Raw genomic sequence first — 19470 nt, forward strand, 5'->3', positions numbered from 1 at the left:
GGATCGCCGATGAGTTCCGATGTAACCTCCAAATCATCCTTAACTACTGAAGATCTGAAATAAAGGTTGAATGACAGTTTTATTTATGACAACCTCATAAATGAGGTAAACTTCATCTGTCAGTGATTAGTTGTTGTTTCACGCCTTCTATTGATGAGTGACAGTTGCAGAGGAACTGTAAAACTATCCAGGTGCATGTCTCTGTCAATTTTCCATTTTGTTTCCAAAAACTTCCCGGATTTCCATATTGCGTGCAGTTACTTTGTTTTGTTGTGGTGTGTTCCTCCTTATACTTTTTCTGGGATGAGAACAGAACAAGAACAATTGATTGTAATAAAGCTTTTATTCCTTTTTTTTTCTTGTGATTTGCACCTCTAAGGAAAGAAAAAAGATCGTAGGTGCTATTTTATTCGAGTTACCTACAAGAAAAAAAATAAATTATTTTCATGACACTTCAAATCTGTGCGAATAGATTCAATCAAATATACGAACACAATAATATACGTTTGTTGAGCTTAGCAAGAGTTTGCATCCAGTCTTCATAGATTTCTGAAATAAATAAACAGAATTTGGGAAATAACCAAAAATACATAGTACAGAGAACTGTTTAGATTTGAATCAACCAATAATGTAAGAGGGAGTTCCTTTGGAGAGTGTACTATTGGCTGATGAATATCCAGAGCTATTTTTTGATGAATTTTCCAACGGAAAGCATTTACGTTTGGACTGGTTCTTATCCAAAACACAAGGCAGGATTTGTAAATTCCTGCCTGATAAATCTCACTTGTTCTTTAGTTTTAGGTTTAAAAAACATGTTCCATTCCCTTGCACATATTTTTTTTTTGAATGTGCCTTTGAATGCACCTTTTAATTTATCAAGCATTCGGAGACCTTTCAGCAGTTTCTTCAACTAGGCCTTGAGTTGCGGCACGAGTCTCTTCCTCGCCCATGTGCCGAGCCTAAAATAAACAATTAATTTATTTATATGCACTTTTTTCATAGTCATAAACTTACCTCTGAAATTTTCGGAATAGATGGAGCATAAGGTGAGGGATATGTTGAATGGAAGGCGGATGAATGGTTCGCATCTGAACCTGATTAGATCTGGGAAGAAAACAAAAACTCCAGAAAAAAAAAACAGGAGAAATTAAGGAAAAAAGATGAAACTTTGCAAAAATCTACGTGATTTATTGATCTGCTTTACGGTTCATAGTAAATTCTCTGAGAAATTATCGGGAATCAGTTTTTGATCCACTAAGTGCCCTGAGGGGAATGACTGTTGTGGTCATCGCCACTTCATCGTTTATCGACCTCTAATCAATTTCAGGGAAATTTTACAAAGATAATTTGGATGTATTCCTATTATTGTTCTTGTTTTGAAGAATTGGCCTCAAAATTATAGCTTTTGAACCTCAATTTGGTTTTTTCATTTGATTTTGATCTAGCTGGGGAGGGTAGATCACCGGTTATTGATTCTTTTTTCAAAGCGGGTTCATGCACGTCCACACGCGGCCATTCTGCCGAAATTCACGTACTTGCAACAGCCAATCATGGCTCAGCCGAGAAATGTGCTGCACTAAAATCAATCCACAAAAAAAAACCGGAGACGTATAAGGCACTGCGAGAACTCCTCTCATGCGCTCTCCACGTTTCACACACTATTTCAGTACAGTGAAGTTGTTCGTAATAAGAACCATATTTGGCAGAGGGTGAGGACCCAAGTTAGTTGTACACCTTCCAAGACTTCCTGAATTAAGGTCGCCAGCACTCATTGAGGCAATGGGTCCGTAAGATCATAATCCTCACAGAGGGAGGTTTACTATGAATCCTAGATTCTACTGTTGTCTGATCTTGATCCGTAATAAGTTAACCTTTTAAGATCTTTTACGTGTTTATTTTTATCCACAAAAAAATATCTCTGTACCTGAAGTCCCTAATCCACCAGTTGTTTGCCATGATGTAGAATATCCATTCATTTGTGGATAACTAGTATCTATTTGACTAGAGAATCCCATCGAACTAAATGACTGATACGAAGATGTTCCTGAAAAAAGATCGGATAGATCAGATCAGTTGACCTACAGCGTTAATCAATTTGCGTCAAATGTAACTAACCAGAATCACGTATTGCTTGTGTGGATTGTGTATAATTGCTGGATCGATCCCTCTTTTTTGTTGCTGCTGTACCGTCTGATTTTGCTTTTCGTTTTCTAAAAATCGTAACCTCTAAATTGCTTGTTTGCGTTGAATTCAGAGTCCTAATTATTTTGCTAGGAGTTTTTCCCAATTTTTTTTCAGAAAGTTTTCAAAACTACTATCTAAAAGCTACTAAAAAAATCCTGAAAAAATCCTGCACCTAGTCTGTAGTTGACCTTCCTTTTTCATTGTTGCTGGTCGTTGTACATTATGTAGTTTAAAATAGAGTCCACATGCGCTAAAATATCAAATTTTCGGATATCATGCTGATTTGAGATGTCCTAGGATCGTCACGTCCACTCACTTGCATACTGGCTCGCCATCCGCATTCCTTCTCCACAAAGTTGTGTTAGTTCCACCACAATTTGAACACACCAAACCTTGCCTTCGTTGTGAGTTTTGCTGTATGAGGGTAAATTGAGGGTAAATAGTTAGTGGTTAGTTCGTTCAAACCGTCTAACTTTCAAAATAGATGCTACAAACGACCACATGCAGCACCTACTTGAAAGTAGCATGCATGAATTTGATGTATTAGTAAAACTTCTGTTTTATTTGGAAAAAAAATTCGAAAAATAGCCGAAAAACATACTGCAGCCGACGGTTTCTTATGTGAGGTACCACCTCGAGGTTTTGCTGTGGGCATTTCGGTTGGATGTCGAGGTTCGATAGAAGGAGGTGCATATAACTGAAAATTTTGAAATATAACAATCAACACCGAACATTAAACATTTCCAGAACTAAATTTAGTCCTTTTTAAGGTATTTTCTGAGGTTTCCAAGTAAAAATAAAAGATTTATTGTTGGAAACCACGCGAACTATCATCGTGTGTCTTTGGAAATTATCCATTTATTATCGAAAAAGCATCAATTCCTTGTCAACACCCTCATTATTCCTCACCTTAACACATTGAAGATCGTGCGATTTTTAATTTTCGACAGATATGAGCCCGGAGGGTTTTTTAATCCAAGTCCTACGATCATTGGGTGGGTGATATTGTCCTGACTCGTCGTATTTTTGTAGTAACTTCTTTTCTTCCTGGTTTTTATCCATTTTTCTCGTATCATAGTGCCAGAATTGGAGGTCTATGAGGCAGTAATTACGAACTGTCAAATATGAATGACTATGACTATGGTACGTACTACTGATGAGTATTAATAGTATTATTTTGTATTTATTTACATATTCACCCATTACCATTGACTTATCGATAAACACCTCCCTGACCAATCCATCGATTTGATCTTGGTCAACAGATCCACCTTGTCGAACCAAGTTTCACGCTAATCCGATTGAACACCGAACAATCTGATGCTTGTGTTCTGCTTTCAAAGCCAAGAACTTTTTTGATATAGTCGGGTCGGAACGAAACGAACTCGATGAAGTTGCGTAAGCGGCTGCGCTCGAATCGCTGCGATGAAGCGTAACGGTTGGAATCGAGGTGGGACCATCGCGAACTACGACGATGGATGGTACTAGCAAGCGTAGCGGTTGGGTACGAGCTTTGCTAGCATCATTCATATCTTGAGTTCGCGATGGTCCCACCACGATTCCAACCGCTAGCTGCACCGCTTTGGGCGTAGCTGCTTACGTAACGGCACCGAGTTTCATGTCGTTTTAACCTGAATACAGTTTTTTCTAATATTTGTTATATATAAAGGATAAATGGTAAAGTGCGCTGCGTTCATTAGTCCCTATGAGGACGTGCGTACACGTTCGACTTTTAAATAAGAACCATTCAAATTTTATGAACGAATGAACAGCGTTATAATCACTTGCGAAAGCTAGCCAATGCGTCAAGTCAGGATGTTTGTCCTCCCAGAGAAGTCTGGTACAAATTTATCATTTCAAAGAAGATGAAAGGCCTGGTTGGCACTACGTCGGTTTCGAACCAACGATCGATGGTGCAATCACGGCAGAACCTCTTACCGGCTGCGCTGCATCCACCTTTTTGTTATATATACTACATGAAAGGTATGAGTATAAGGTAGGCGATAAATTATACACATGTTTAACATTAGATTGTAATATTTACACTATAAAGTATTGGTAAAATTTGGGAATCGGGTTAAACGTTGAGGGATATGTTGAAATTTTGACAACAACAAAAAAAAAACAGATCCTACCGCATATGTTGGTTTTTCCATGCCAATGTAACAATTATCGCAAATCGGTCCACCATTGATGGCATGTGTATCGACACCACAGGACGCCCCACATTTTAAACATTCAGGTGATGTCGCTTGAGAGAAGTAATGCTGAAACGGTAATTTTTGATTGTGAAAATATTTTAAAGAAAATCCTGAACAAAAAAAAAATAACAAAAATTCAAAAAAAAAATTCTTAGTAGAGTACCGTATTGAGATCGAATGTGTTAGTTGTGTCAATGTAATGCGTTGTTGTAGTTGAATACGGTTGAAAAATAATATTCCTATAAGGGGAAATTTTTAAAAACGATTTCAATATAGGAACAAAAAAGAAAATTTGATACCCATTAAGTGGCGGAGCTTGTGGTGATGTGAAACTTAAATTTGCTTGTGGATAAATATAATTGTTTGAATATGTTGGTAATGTCATTCCAGTAATACTTTCTACATTGTACGATGAAAATGGTTCCAAAGGTGGTGGAGCATAACCTATAATAGTAGAATTTCTGACGTGTTTTTAGTTGATATATACATGTACTATTATTTTTCAATAAATATTAATACTTTTATCTATAAATATTAAATAATTCTCACCAGGAATTAAGGAGTAATTCGTACGGACATCGGTTGGTGTCGGTTGTGGAGCTTCAATCACTACCGACTGTCGAAACGGTGATGGAAGATCTGACTCAACTTTCACTAAAAAAGATGTAAATTTATAAAAGCATTAAATCCACCACATAACATTTTTAATAGTACTTGAAAAAATCTTATTGAAGCACTGTACACTGACCATCACTCTCCAACCCTCAAAAACGCCTTTTTTTACACCTAAGTAGAAAATATCATCCAGATTTCTCCAGTTTCCGTTAGGATTAAGGATTAAGGATTGGCTCGAGCCAGTAATATAAGGTAAGAAGAGGTCTTAAAATTAGCATTATTGTACCATATCTTCACCAAGTTACATGTGTCGGGGAATTATATATCCTCAGGGTACCAATGTTGGATCACAACAGAAAAAAAACGTAGGAAGAAGAATTCCATGAAAACAACATCAAGGAGGGAGCAAACTAAGAAGCAGAGAATCCTGAGCCCCTCACATTATTCATCAGTCTAACATATTTCTTTGGTAAAGTTATAATTGCAGCCTTCTTTAATCAATCAATATCCCTCGGATTACTTATAGTGTATTTCCCTCTAATAAAACCTTATTCCGACGCTCTGTATGTTCGCTGAATGCAAACTTTGATTAGAGGCACATCTCTGGATCAGATACTGGGTTTAGAGAGCTCCCAGTTAAGACGAACAAATGTCCAGGAACACATGATGATAAAAAAAGGAAAAAAGTTTATTGCCTTATAATGAATTGTGAATGAATCCTAATATAGAAAAATTGGATGCAAATAAGAAATGTGTTCATATTTTACTAGTAAGTAAATTTTTAGAATTCATATAAAAGAATGCAGAAAATTGCAACCGAATCAGGTAGAATGATGTAAGCCAGAATGAAACAGTAACCCAAGAGACATCAGAAAGAATCTAGGAACGAAACGTCGCTGCGATCCCTCCACAGGACACTTAATCTAGAAGAAATAAGGATTTTTAGTGGATAATTTCAAATGACAGAAGCTCCATATTTTTTTGGGCTTCACTTGTTTTGAATCCATTCCATTCCTTTGTACTCCCTTTTCATTGAAATTACAGTAGTGGAATTTTCCTGACTAAAGTCCCCTCGTCATCCGTTACTCAAACTAAGGAAGCGGTGAGTGCTTGCTTTTGCATACAGTGACATCGTGTCGGACGACAACCCTTATCAGTAATAACCGTATCGATTGGCGAAAAATTCGAGTTTACGAAGTTGAAGTCCAAATTTCTTAGCTTCTACTGATATACATCACAGTATCGTTAGTCTTATTCTAGGGAAAAAAAAAACGAACTCAAATTCTTTCAGGGAAAATCGTCAACGAATACCCACTTCGAGCAAGTGGTTGAACATCTTTTTCCTCTTTATCTGCTGGTTGTGTTGGTAGTTGAAGGGTCATTCGTGGACCTTCCGGCGTTGTCCATGGTGTAGGATAGGCTAAGGACTGTGCATCATGAGCGTTTTCCATTTGAACTTTTCCTGAATCTCATCTGACTAAAGATTATGAATGCTTGAGAAAAAATCTGTACGAAAAAAATAGTAGATAATAGAGAAATTAGTGAAGAAGAGATAAAGATTGTGATAACGCAATCAATCCGTATCAGTTTCGTTGGTCTCCTCACTACTACTATTGCTACTACTAATATTTTAAATTATTACAGTAAAACGAATTATAATCATAAATGAGTATCAAAGTTTTAAGAAGATCATGTCATGGGGAGGACAAGCCCTCTATTGTTTATGTACCAGGGCATGAATGAAAGGGGCGTGGCGGGCGTTTGACGGATTCGACCATTTAAATCGTTCGCGTATACGGTATTGGTTAGCACGATGAATCAATAGCACCAAACTCCTGATCTATCGATTAGTCGTAGGAGATCATCAACATTTATCATATAGTGTATGAACACTATATATGTACATTAAAAACACATAAACGCTATTCTATCTACCATTCACCCTAAGGTGTAAACGACTTTGATTGTTGTAGATAAATTTATCAGTTTGGAGAGGTGTGGGCTATCAGACCGGCCAAGAGGTATAAGGCCTTCAGGTTTGATAACCTATCAGTCGATTTTCAATTTCAATTAGTCGAATCATTTACTCTGTTATTATGTGTTACTGGTATTTTTACAAGTAATCATTTTACCAGATGTTCGAATACTTTCCTCTACTTTATACTTTCTCTACCGTTCCTACCTAACATTTCCTCTTCTCTCTCGCTTTTTTTTATGAGAGCAAGGTAGTAAAAAGTTTTAAAAGAAAAATATTGAAGGAAAAATTCCTGACTTACTCATAATCTCTTTATTTCACAAAATAAAATATATTATACAAGAAATTATAAGGTAGAACTGAAGAAATTCTCGTTACAGTAATAGGATGAGAAGTATGTGAGAAAACCGGTGAAGCTGATGACTTAGTCATAAGTGATCGCCGCGATTACCGTATACCACATATAGGGACGGCCGTATCATCGGAGTGACGGCAGCAGTTATAAAATGAACATTTACAGCCGTGTAGCTTATGTATTCAATAACGAACTTCAAGTGAACTTCTAATGACTAAAGAAATCAGTGTGACAAATTAAAACTTGAAATATTCAGGTAAAATTGATTAAAGAATCGTAAACCAGACGAGTGATCCTAAAAAAATACGGCCAACAGCATTTTTTTCATAAGGAGCGATTACGATTAAAAAAACCGATTTTTCTATCTATAAACCTATAAAGAAAAGAGAAAAAAAGGTTCATTGGTGACCTTTGACAGGTATCTTATCATGTCATGGTTGTCGGATGGATCCTGAACGCTTGATACACCCATAATGTCAATTCTGTGATGAGAGAGATGCTTGTTTGGATAGAACACACTGTATGAGAGTAAATATTTATTGCCGGTAGATTTAAGATTCAAGAGCTTAACACAGAATGATAGAATTTTCAATGAATTTCTATTAAAATATCGTACAAATTAATGAGCCAGCATTCTTCAGCTAATGTTTGTTTGTTTTTTTTTTTTGCAGGAGGATTTTTAACCATATTATTATTAAATGTAACCGATGGTTGGATTGCTAATCAAGAGATATGGTTTTTACATTCCAGGAAAAAAGAGGAAAAAATAATAATCTAAAATTTTCCAGAAAATTTATGAATAGGAGAATCTATCATTAGGAGAATTTGAGCAGCACTCGCCTTCTTTCCAAGTGTTAGGAATCTTCCATTATATTTAGCCTTGTGGATCGAAAACAAGGATTACTCTAAGTTAAAATTATAAATGTAGAGCGATTCAACAAAGCAGATAATATCCGCTAAAATTTAATTGGAGGTAAAAGAGGCAGATAAAAGAATTCTTCGCTTACTCAATGGGAATAGTTGAAAGCAATAAATTTAAATGAATTTTAAATTAAACGAGTTAGATACAACAGTATTTTGAGGTCCTTGTTCGAGCACAATTTCGTTACGGTGGATTTTTTTTTCTGAGAAACCTGATCATGTATAGTCATATCATCATACTGTACTATGATGTAATATCTATGTATAAACATCACCTCCAACAACAGTGTTATTTTTTTCATTTTTTTTCCATAAATGAAGATGACTCTATGTACTTTAGATTTTCTAAGCCAAATATGCAAATAAATTGTGGTCAAGAAATCTTCTGGTTAGAATTTAATTACATTTTAAATTTAAAAAGAAAAACGCTCTCGGTTGCAACAGGAATTTTTCTCGTACTACTGTTATACTATTATTATTATTATTATCATTACTATTATTATTATTATTATTATTATTATTATTATTATTATTATATTATTATTATTATTATTATTATTATTATTATTATTATTATTATTATTATTATTATTAAATATTATCTAGCGTATAAGCTCATTACTTTCCGTTGATGTTTCTCTACTCATTAATTAATGTATAATTCTGAACATCTACAATTTTCTGTGAAACTCTTGCACTCATACTGAAATATTTCAGAATATTCCTCATATTTTTTTCATGAGAAGCCAATTTTTTGGGAGGAAAAAAATCCGTGCACGATAATGGTGGAAAATTTTTACCTAATAATCCCATAACTTACTCGAAAATCATATGGAGAATGAATTCTTTATTTCGTTTTTCTCTCAAGCACTTCTTAACGAAAAATGGTCCCACTCATGTGTTCAACGGGGGGTAGAATTTGCTCGGAGATCGTTTCAATTTATCGCTCAAAACATATGGGCCTGATAGTCGTGTAGAGATAGATGCTGTATAGATATGTCTAATCAAAAATACTGTGCAGATAGCTTGCCTCTCCAGTGTTCTGGTGGTGAAGTTGCAGATAGGACTTTTTTTCTATTGTCGACTTATGTTTCAATGCAAAAAAAAAGTTTTACGATCTTCCTTGAACACGCCAGACGATTTATTATATGATATATTCATATTTTTTGCTCTATTTCCTAAAATTTTTTTCAATGTCAGTTCTTACTTTGCCGCTTGTCCTCGTCCTCGCTCCATCCAATTTTTTTTTGCCAACATGGAATCAATACTCAAAGAAACTACTTATGTTTGAAGTATTTATTGTATGAATCGGTGAAAACTGACGACGTTTTCAGAAAATGAGCAATATAAAGAAATGTATATTTTGCTGATATTGATTACTCTCGTTTTCCTGGTTTTTTAATGAGAAATTTTATGGAATGTAGTGTTTCTGTCAATTTTCCATTGTTTTTTCTCTTACATCGTCTCATTTGTTACCCATTTCTTGTTGAAATTCTTTATTTTATCAATTTTGTATTTCTCAACCTCTCAGGCAACGTTCCATGTCGTAGTTGTTTTTGTTTAATTATTTTTTTTCATTACTTCCTTCAAGTTATTCTATTTTCCTGAAAATAAGACAAAGAACGAAATGGTGACTGTACACATCTGCCACAAGTCGTTGTTGAGTAGCTAGTAAATGGTGCCACGTCGTTACCGTAATCTCTAGGAACTATCCCACATTCTATTCAGTCAATCAATGCTCCTTATCGGTGCCACTCATTCCGTGTCTGACACTGCACTAGCTTGTTGATTCGACAAGACCGACAGATACCGAATGTATTCCGGGGATTTGAAATGTGTAGCATGGATATTGATTGATGACAAAAATAAAAAGTTAGAAGGACAAAAAATTCAGAAAGTTCTTGAGACCTCAAAGAGATTCTAGGTGAGGATTTCTCATCCATTAAATGGGATTGTCAACCGTTAAAGAAGAAAAAATGCAGTTAAGCATAGTTCGTTGCGGGAAAAAATTATTTTAGAAAAATTTTCTGCTAAATAAAGAAGTGAGAAATTACTATAAAGTTCATTTAAAAATTCTAAATTATTCTAATTCCATTTAAATTCTTTTAGAATAGTGGTCCGATTTTTACCGAAATAATTGCTACAAATACATTTTTCAATGTATTAGAATTAATTTCTTTTACTCTATCAAAAAAAGAGGGTTATGTACTACTCATTAGTTGGGAACTACATTTCTGGTTGAACGGATCTTTTTCCTCTGAAAATCGACGGATACTCCAAATAGTTCAAAATGAAAAGACCATGCTGTTCCATGACATTTTATTTATATAATATTTGAGATTCTTAGTGAGCGAGAACTGGTCTTCTCGCCCTGTATATGTTTGTTTGTTACTACACAACCGTCTGCAATTGCTATTATTCACAATAAACTTTATTTCTTGCATAAATCATTTACGTGCAGATCTCGTTGTGCAATTCCTTCCACAGAAATATTATCATCATTCTTTTCCACCCATAGATTTATTTTATTTTAGTTTTTGAGTTTTTATTTTGAGTTACAATTTTAATTTAAAATTATATTCTTAATTCTTGTTGTAAAGAGGCAGTAAAGTACGTCTTTCTGACCTACAGTCACTGTTTTCCTCAAAACAGTCGTGGTGATGCTGCTAATAAAACCTTCATCCAAGAAGCACGGATCTGGATCTCGCTCTCATTCTTTGTATAAATTTCTTTAGGTAGTTTTCCACCCAATAACAAATAGATTAGGAGAATCGCAATATTCCAGGAATTTCCGACAATGTTTTTACTGTTAAAGCAAGTAAACGATTTATCGTCCATAAAACTGTTTTTATTCATCTAAATGATATAGAAAAATGTATGACGTGAAAATTGTAGTAATATGTGCAACAATAAATAAAAAAAAAGGTGATAGGTGCCAAATCGCATATCCACCGTTATTTTTCGCGTTTTGTTGGCTCGATAGCGTGAACGGTTGAGGCGGAACTATCCAGATTTCCTGGATGTCCACTTGCTGTAATGTAATAATTCATTATATAGCAAGACATAGCGGGTGTAGCGCAGTCGGTAACAGGTTCCACTGTCTACACGATCGATCGGAGGTTCGAATTCGCCCTACTGCCAACCAAGCCTCAAATCCCAACTTGACATATTGGCTAACTGGCGTAAATCATGGTATAGGCCAGTTACACGTTCGTAAACCTCTGATGATTCTGAATTGAAGTGAACGTGGTGGCGGATCCTAAGCGGATTGATTAATGCCAGGAACTTTATCCTTTATCCTTTATCCTTCATAGCAAGACGTGACGAGGTGACGTTTTGTGATGTAAAAACAGTAACATTCGCCAGTTCTTATGAAATCCTGACACAATAGACTGGATGATACAAAACGTAAATTCCCAGCCACGAATATCGGATTAACTCCTGGCGGTTCCAGTGTTTTTTTTTCTGGCGTTTTCGTACACGAAAAAATAGAACGTATATTTATAAGTGATGAAACAGTTACAGTACTAGTCACTGGCAAAGAAAAAATTCCATTAATCCTAGAGTATACATCCAAATAGCAACGGAGAAAAAATTCGCAAATTTTCATGTCTTGCTCTCTACACGCAATACGCGATTAGACGGAATTGGGTATTAGAGCACTGTAGAGCTTACAAATTCTGTGACTGCACAAAAAAATGTAATTAGTGATGAGGTAATAAACGTTAAAGTAATTTGGTGTAAGCCCAAATTATTTCATTCCTGAGAATTTCAGAAGTTCGACTGTTCATTTTATTTTTTTTTTATTATCCCACAGTTTCTAGCTCAACCGTGTTTTATTTCCCACTACCTTCTTATTCATCTGGCCAAAAGTTATACAATTTTCAGAAAAAAAAACCAATCTCAAAAACCATTGGGAGAAAAAATAATCACTTAGAATTTGGTGGCATTCATTTACTGGAAAAGCCTGAATAGGAGCACATTTTTCATTTCAATCTCTTAAACCTCTAATGGTGGGTTTACAAAATTCAACTTCGGATAATAAAATCACTTTAGTAAATTCACCTTTTTAAAAAGAATAAAAAATTGTTATTTCTTTTTTGGAAGTATCAAAAAATCCAGTCTCCAACTTTTTTCTTCGACTGATCAATGTTTTTTGAAGAAAAATAGTGTTAAATCCAAGAAACCCATGGACAGAACAGATAACTACTTTGTTTTAAATTTGAGAAACCGCATAGGACTCCACGGAGACCATGACTGAAAAGCAATGGTCCCACACAGATTTGTAGTTATTATACGATATATGTACGTCCTGAATACGCGCTCCAGTAAATCTAAACCGACATTCTTTGTTACATGAAATCTTTGGGTTTAGAAAGTATCCTCTTCCTTGTCCCAGTATCTTTGCCTCCAGTTGCTCAAAATTGACCTCCATTCATACCTCAAAGCCTCACCACCAATCGTTTTTTGTTCGATTCTGACAACTTTCACTTATCCGCAAAAATCTAAATGCTAATATGTCAAAAAGAAATCCACGCTCCATTCATCCCTACTCTATATTCACAAAATTCCGGAGCTGTTCACTTCGTTTGCTCAGAAAAGATGTGGATTCTATTTTTGTAGTGTTTTCGTTGCTAGAGGAGGATGACGATTTTTCTATCGAGTAATGCTGATCGATGTAAGCATAAAAAACCTTAAAGGCATCACTCCGCGAGGTGAGGTGGTACGGAGTTCAGGTGGAGTATTCGTACACGGGATGGGAGGCTATGGAGAGGGGGATGATTCCGTCCATTTCTTCCTAATTGCCGTAAAAAAACGACGCGGAAGATACGGCTTCAGGCGTTCTGGCGCACTATTTTCTACGAGGAGTTCGACTGGAGCGCGCCAGCCTTGCGCGGCGCCGCCTCTTATGGGCCGTTTTTTACGGCAATTAGCAAGAAATGGACGGAATTACCCCTCTCTCCATAGTCTCCCATCCCGTTTACGAATACTCCACCTGAAATCTGCACCACCTCAGATTCGTGGGGTGATGCCTTTAAATCGCTAAAAAATCGCATGAATACATTCTTATTTACAAAAATATTTTCGAGAAAACCCACCAGCGCCAGCAGTTATGGTGCTCATCATAGTCGCATGGGATGTTGTTGAAGATCCAGAACTGGATGTCGTCGCTGAGATTCCGTTTGCTGGAGGTTCTCGTGTGGTCATCATCACAGAATGAGCGGAGGAGGTGGAAGGATGTGGAACTCCTGCGACAGTCTAAAAAAAACTGAATCACATTTATAAGTGTTTTTTTTTTCTAGAAATCCAAAAGCGCTCACCCCAGCGTGAAGTCGACGATCATCATCGGTAGTCGTTGTCGTTTCGCCATCGTGTGAGAAAAGATTCTCAGCAACGGTTGGATTTCTGAAGTATGGATGTTATGAAGTCCGAATCCTCGGCAAACAGGGATGCACGCGTTCAGCAAAGCGTCGGAGTACGCACGGCTTAAGGGTGATATTTTCGCAAATTCATGGACACAATTTATTCTTGTGTCCTTTGACAGGATAACAGTTTCGAGATACGAAAAGAGTGCACAAATCCGAGAAATAATGGATCGCTCTCAAGTGCAAAAATATGAGCAGCATTCTCCAGACCATTCAGGAAGAAAAAGCGTTATTCAGTGACCGTAGCATTTTTGCTGGCAAAAAGAGATTTTAGTGTAGCAACTTATCAATTCTAATTCTACAGTAACTTTATAGGCATTTCCTGAAGCATCCTCGGCAGACTCGGATTATATAAAAGACAAATAGGCGGCAGAAAGCGGTAAGAGATTCGGATTGTCGACGGTTCGAAACCGCCCTGCGCCAACCAAGTCTTTCGACTCTCTGAGATTCGATAAATTGTTGCCAGAATTTTGTATGGGAGGTTAAACCATGTAGATCTCCTGGTTCCTGCAAATTATTGTATAGGGGAGATGAAAAAACCTCAAACGACGACGAATTTTAATTGAACACGCTTGGACGATACGGATTGGCTGACGTCAAACACCTTATCCTTTATCCTCCTCATAAAAACACTCTTCAGTTACAGCAAATAGAAATCGGAGAAGAAAAATGGATCACTTCAAAAAAACCATGCAGTGTCATCCGGGGATAGTGGGCCATCCACAAGGAAAAAACGTATTCTATGCTGCTACCATTTCCGGTTAAAAAGAAATTACTCAACATCAGGAAAGCCCTGGATTAACTTTTTTCTTATTTTATTTACACAAATTTCAGCATAGTACACAACTACTTCTATTTTGCTTCATTTAGATTCATTCCTATGCAAAGTGTTAGTTTTTCAGGATAACCTTGGAAATATGGTAATATTTGACGTAGAGAATATATAAAAATAAAAACAAATCCGTGTAATATTTTTTAATAACAAACCTTATATAAAAAACAGCTACAAATGTTGCCGCGATCAGCAGAACAGCACCAGAAGCGACGGGAATGGCAACCTTCGGTGTTAAAAGGGCCTTGATTTCCGGCATTCTAACTGATTTGACGGTTCACACACAAAATCCTGAATATATTGGATCATTATACAAAATAATAGCAGTTGAAATCAAAGAATATTTTTAAAAAATAAGAATACGAAATATTTAAATTATTTTAATTTAAAATTACGAAAAAAGAAAAAGAGAAACAAGCTGAAAGGTTGCGCCTTTTGCAAATTGAGGCAAATAATGAAAGAAAAAAGATTTTACTTGAAGAAGACGCTGAAAAAAATCCTGAATTAAGCAATACGATAGTTCTCACCTGATATGCACTGAATGAAATGAACTCATATTCATTTTGTAAATGGAAGGCGACCGTTAATACATATAAGCGGCGCAATGATCCGATGACGAAGCTGCTTTTGAGATAATTCTGGATATGATCTAAGTACGACGACGTCAACGACGTCTTATCGTATCGTAATATCAAATAAAAATATGTTCCACTAAATTAAGTAATCAATGAGCATCAAAATCAAATATGCAAAACGTCAAAATATTCGAAAAAGACTGTGTCAACACTTTAAAAAACAAACAGGTAATGAAATTATAAAATATGTCTAACATTTCAGCCTCAAACAACTAATTGATCACAAAAAAAAACAAATTATAACCAAGAAAAAACTGAAAAAAAAAACTTCTACTGCTAAAAAAAAGTGAATTGCTGCAGTTGGATCGATCCGTCGAGGATTTTTCTTTGACCTCTTAAGTTGAGTTAAAAAGAAAAGCAGAATGAAGGAGAAGATGGGCAGATATCGTTCATTGATATCGATAGGTGTTTCCTCTTTCAAGAAAGAAAAAATCGATAAAAAGAAAAAAATCTCCGTAGATATTGAAATAAAATGATCCGAGATAACTTCTAAGAGAATGAGGAAAGATAAAGACCAAAACTATCGCATTGGTTTGTCAATTTTTTACTTGATATTGTTTTTCTGCTCAGAATTTAGCCAAAATTCACATTCATTTACAATCCTTTTACCACAAATATGTACACTAGTTACGCTAGATTCACATGAAACAAATGCAGCGCTTTAATTTTATAAAATAAAAAAATAAGAGAATTAACTTTTTAGAAAAAATGCCCAAAAAACTACAGCGAATCAATTTCGTGCCGATAGAAGAGATTGTGGATACGAGCACGTTGTCCCAAATCCTTCCACCGTCCCATCGATTTCTTCATGGGCAGATCAAAGTATTCTTTCTCTGTAGATCAAAATGCTAAACGGTTTTCTTCTGACAACAGTAGAATATGTCTTGAGCGAAACCAGAACTATGATAAATATGAAGTAAAAAAATATCCCCTAATAGAAGATCCAGCACTTTTTGTATTCCGAGAAAAGAAAGAGTACTTTCTCAGTACATCAACATAAGCCACCATAAAGAAGTATAGCTACGGATCAAATCTGCTTAAACTCACTTAATTTAATGTTGTTCGTGGATCCCCCCGGATCCACCTATTGCTGCTTACTTTGCTAGCGAACAGTTAATAAATATTCAAAGTTCGGATGCGTTTAGACCCATGGAATGAATCCATGAAAATTCTCCAATAAGAAGTGTCCACTAAGGAATACCAGGACTCTACTAATCGGGAATTATAGACATTATTTTTTTAAAGGACCTGTGCTGCTATTTTTCCACATTATATCTCCTATAAAAGTGAAATGAAGCACTGATTCTAGAAAAAAAAAATTCCGAAAAAGTGAAGACAGCAAAAAATTTTGGGAATTTTTTCAAGTTTTAGAGCAATTTCTTCGAGACCTCAATTAAATTTATTTACACAGGCCATTTAACCGACATTCCATGTGGCACGAATGAATCAGTTACCAAATTCTCAAAGAAAAGCTGAAATTTGAGCGGAAATAGATTGAAGGTCGAAAAAATTATAGGATAAGTAAAAAATAGAGCAATAAATTATTTTTAACCAAAAAAAAAACACACTAACAAAATAAGTTTCGCCAGATAAAAGATTACAGGTTGGAAAAAATTCTCCCCATCATCCATTAACCTTTATTCCGATAAACAAAAGAAGCTGATCCTAGCTGGTTCGATTAGGATAAAGTGGTCATTTTCCTGAGTCCATTAGTATTCATGTATCCTAACAACTATGAGTCCATAAATGCTATGGAACTTACGAATACCGATAAACGTAAATTAGGATCGTGTACAAGTTTTAGAAGTTTAAACAGAAGTTATAAGTTTCATCATTTGTGAATATTTTAAAAAGGGACCTTCCTGGAGATCCTGAACTACACAGCCATTCATCGTGTACCACGAGACTCGGATACTCGAGCAGCTCCTCGATTCACTCCTTCCAGAGGTACACGGTTTGAGACTTGAAATATTCGTTGAGTAGGGGAAACGGAGGATCATGGAGGAAAACCTCTGCGTCAACGTAATCATCCCAACGTTGCAAAATGTACGTTTAATTCAGGATACTCCATAAAGAGCGTCTGTTCTGATAGGTAGCACCCAATCCATGAAGGTCTACACTATCCTGCATCTGATTTTCAAGGCGTGTATCTTCATCTTAACATATAATCACAATTTGGTCGAATAATCCCAGAAAATGTGTGTATTTGAAATATTAAATATTAAATATATGAAATATTTGAAATAAATATTTATACACTATTTGAAAGAGGAAAGTAAAGTTTGAAAAAATATATTGTTGGAAAAACTAATATTAGAAAAGAATATAAATATATTATTACAGACATATCAGTGAATATTCTCAGAATCTCTTGACAAGCAAAGTTCCTATATCCAGAATCAGCACCTCATGGTTCGGATTAGGTCGGCAAATGATAAACTTGGAAATTTTTCCATGATAAAAAATACATTGATATAATTTTTGAGGAATAAGAGTTCGTGAAGCTAAGTTCACGTAAATGATGTAGGTCTAATCAATAGATCAATAAGAGTAGAAAAAAATCCATGCACATTCACGCATGGATTTTAAACATATGGAAAAAGTTTGAACAATTCCACACATATCTACATATGTATATTCTAAAATGCTTTCCATATACATATTAAATTCTATCAAAACAATTCTTGCTTCCTCTCCCCGTTATTGGAAATCATTTATTCCGAAATAATTGTGGATTTTCACTACTTTTAAAGGAATTCGTCCAGAACTCATAGGAAGAGGATATAAGTTGTGTTTTTTAAGATATTAGACATAAATTGTGCTTTTATTTTCGAATTAGCTCGTGCATATAACCAAAATGATAGGACTTTTCTTAGATTTTTTTTAAAGCTAAAGATATTATACAGTTCATAACGGTTTTTGCCCTGAAACTTGTGGAAAAAAACATTGGAAAAGTTATGATAACGTTTTAGATTCTGTTCAGGAACACATCTTTTCTATTTGATGGATTTTCAGCCCCATCACATCATTTATGGCAACGATTGTCCTACAGAATTCAATTTTTCACTATGATTCATATTATAGTGGGAGGAAAATCGCATTTTTTCAACAAAAAAAAAGAAGAACTGGTGAAAAACCAAACTCTATGATTGTTCCGGTGTTCGCTTATTTTTTTATGAAACTCGTCTGTTAAACTTACATTTCTTCCGTTAATTTACAAACGATAGTTGGTAAATGACATTTTACTTTGTCTAGAACCTTCTTTCATTGTAAGTTCCTCGAGAATTTCCCATTACTCAGCTTCAATTGTTGTTTTTATCAATGAAAGAAAAATGTCGGAAACGTTTCAATCAATTAAGTTCGAGCTTTTCTCGTGAAACTTCTCAAACTACCTTCGTAATTTTCATTCATTTACGATTTCTTCATCTCCGACAATATTTTGATACCATTTTCCATTGTGATGATTTCGGATTTTTTTTAAAAATCAAATCATTAGATTTTTTTCTAGAAATCAAATCAGATTACTGTTAACACAATTAAGTTAGTATATTTGAATTGTTAATAAATTCATCAAGGGATATTAACAGATTAAATGAAATGAAATTATATTTGTAACATTCTCTCAGGGCGTACTTCATTTATCCAAGCATTTAAATACAAAATATATAAGAAGAGTTCCTTTCCCATCTGAATAATTATTTTTCATTGTCATAATTCAAATTTTCAAACTATTCACTAAGTAAACAAACTCAGTGTTTTTTTGTTATAATTTTCTCTACAGGTATATGTTTATTTGATTAGATTTCTGTTTCTTTCAAGTAATATTTGAATGTCTGCATGAAGTTCAATGGGAAGAATGCTATTTCTGGTTTTTTTTTATAGAAATTTTTTTTGCAGATAATTATTTCTATTTTACTTGGAAGTGAAGGCTAAAAAGCTCCTCTTCTGATTTTGTTTCACAAAACCACTGCACTGGAGCAAAGCCACTGCATAAGTTTGAGGATTATATCGCTCTGAAATAAAAATTATTAGATTTCTGAATCAGTTCTACACGCGTAAAATATTTCTGGATATTCAATTTTTTGAAAGTAAATGGATTAAAGTAATTTTTTAAAATCTTGTCTACATTTTCTTATTCATTATTCTTATCTATTTTTTTTATCATCGTTTAAAATACTCAAAAATTATCAAAAGAAGTCAAATTCAGTTCTATTGACGCAATATTTTCCTGCAAGAAAAATTGTGAATGGATGATAAAGTCGCCTAAAAATCGAAAACGATACGATCTTCTGAATACAACAAAGCTCTCCTTTTTTTCGAAGAGCA

At 34.9% G+C, this 19470-nt stretch overlaps 2 protein-coding genes across 3 annotated transcripts; both read right to left on the bottom strand.

Moving 5' to 3' along the window:
- Positions 1-539: 539 nt before the first annotated feature.
- RB195_021306 (uncharacterized protein) lies at positions 540-7280 on the bottom strand (the record flags this gene model as incomplete). 2 transcript variants are annotated; one of them, XM_064207970.1, is made up of 14 exons in its annotated part: positions 540-549; positions 892-959; positions 1015-1088; positions 1925-2044; positions 2116-2210; positions 2357-2434; positions 2501-2598; positions 2786-2881; positions 4320-4451; positions 4549-4624; positions 4685-4829; positions 4935-5039; positions 6316-6462; positions 7277-7280. In XM_064207970.1, the coding sequence occupies 14 exons, from the start codon at positions 7278-7280 to the stop codon at positions 540-542; spliced, it is 1248 nt and encodes a 415-aa protein (XP_064063850.1). The 2 variants fall into 2 exon arrangements, with proteins under 2 accessions (XP_064063850.1, XP_064063851.1); XM_064207969.1 differs by lacking the exon at positions 7277-7280 and having other exon boundaries at positions 6316-6451.
- Positions 7281-11205: 3925 nt separating this feature from the next.
- Positions 11206-14768, bottom strand: RB195_021307 (uncharacterized protein; the record flags this gene model as incomplete). Its single annotated transcript, XM_013441911.2, has 4 exons — positions 11206-11282; positions 13351-13510; positions 13573-13657; positions 14665-14768. The coding sequence occupies 4 exons, from the start codon at positions 14766-14768 to the stop codon at positions 11206-11208; spliced, it is 426 nt and encodes a 141-aa protein (XP_013297365.1).
- Between the last annotated feature and the right edge of the window lie 4702 nt (positions 14769-19470).

The sequence above is a fragment of the Necator americanus genome, chromosome X, assembly GCF_031761385.1.
Source record: "Necator americanus strain Aroian chromosome X, whole genome shotgun sequence".
In the NCBI taxonomy this organism is placed as follows: Eukaryota; Metazoa; Nematoda; class Chromadorea; order Rhabditida; family Ancylostomatidae; genus Necator; species Necator americanus.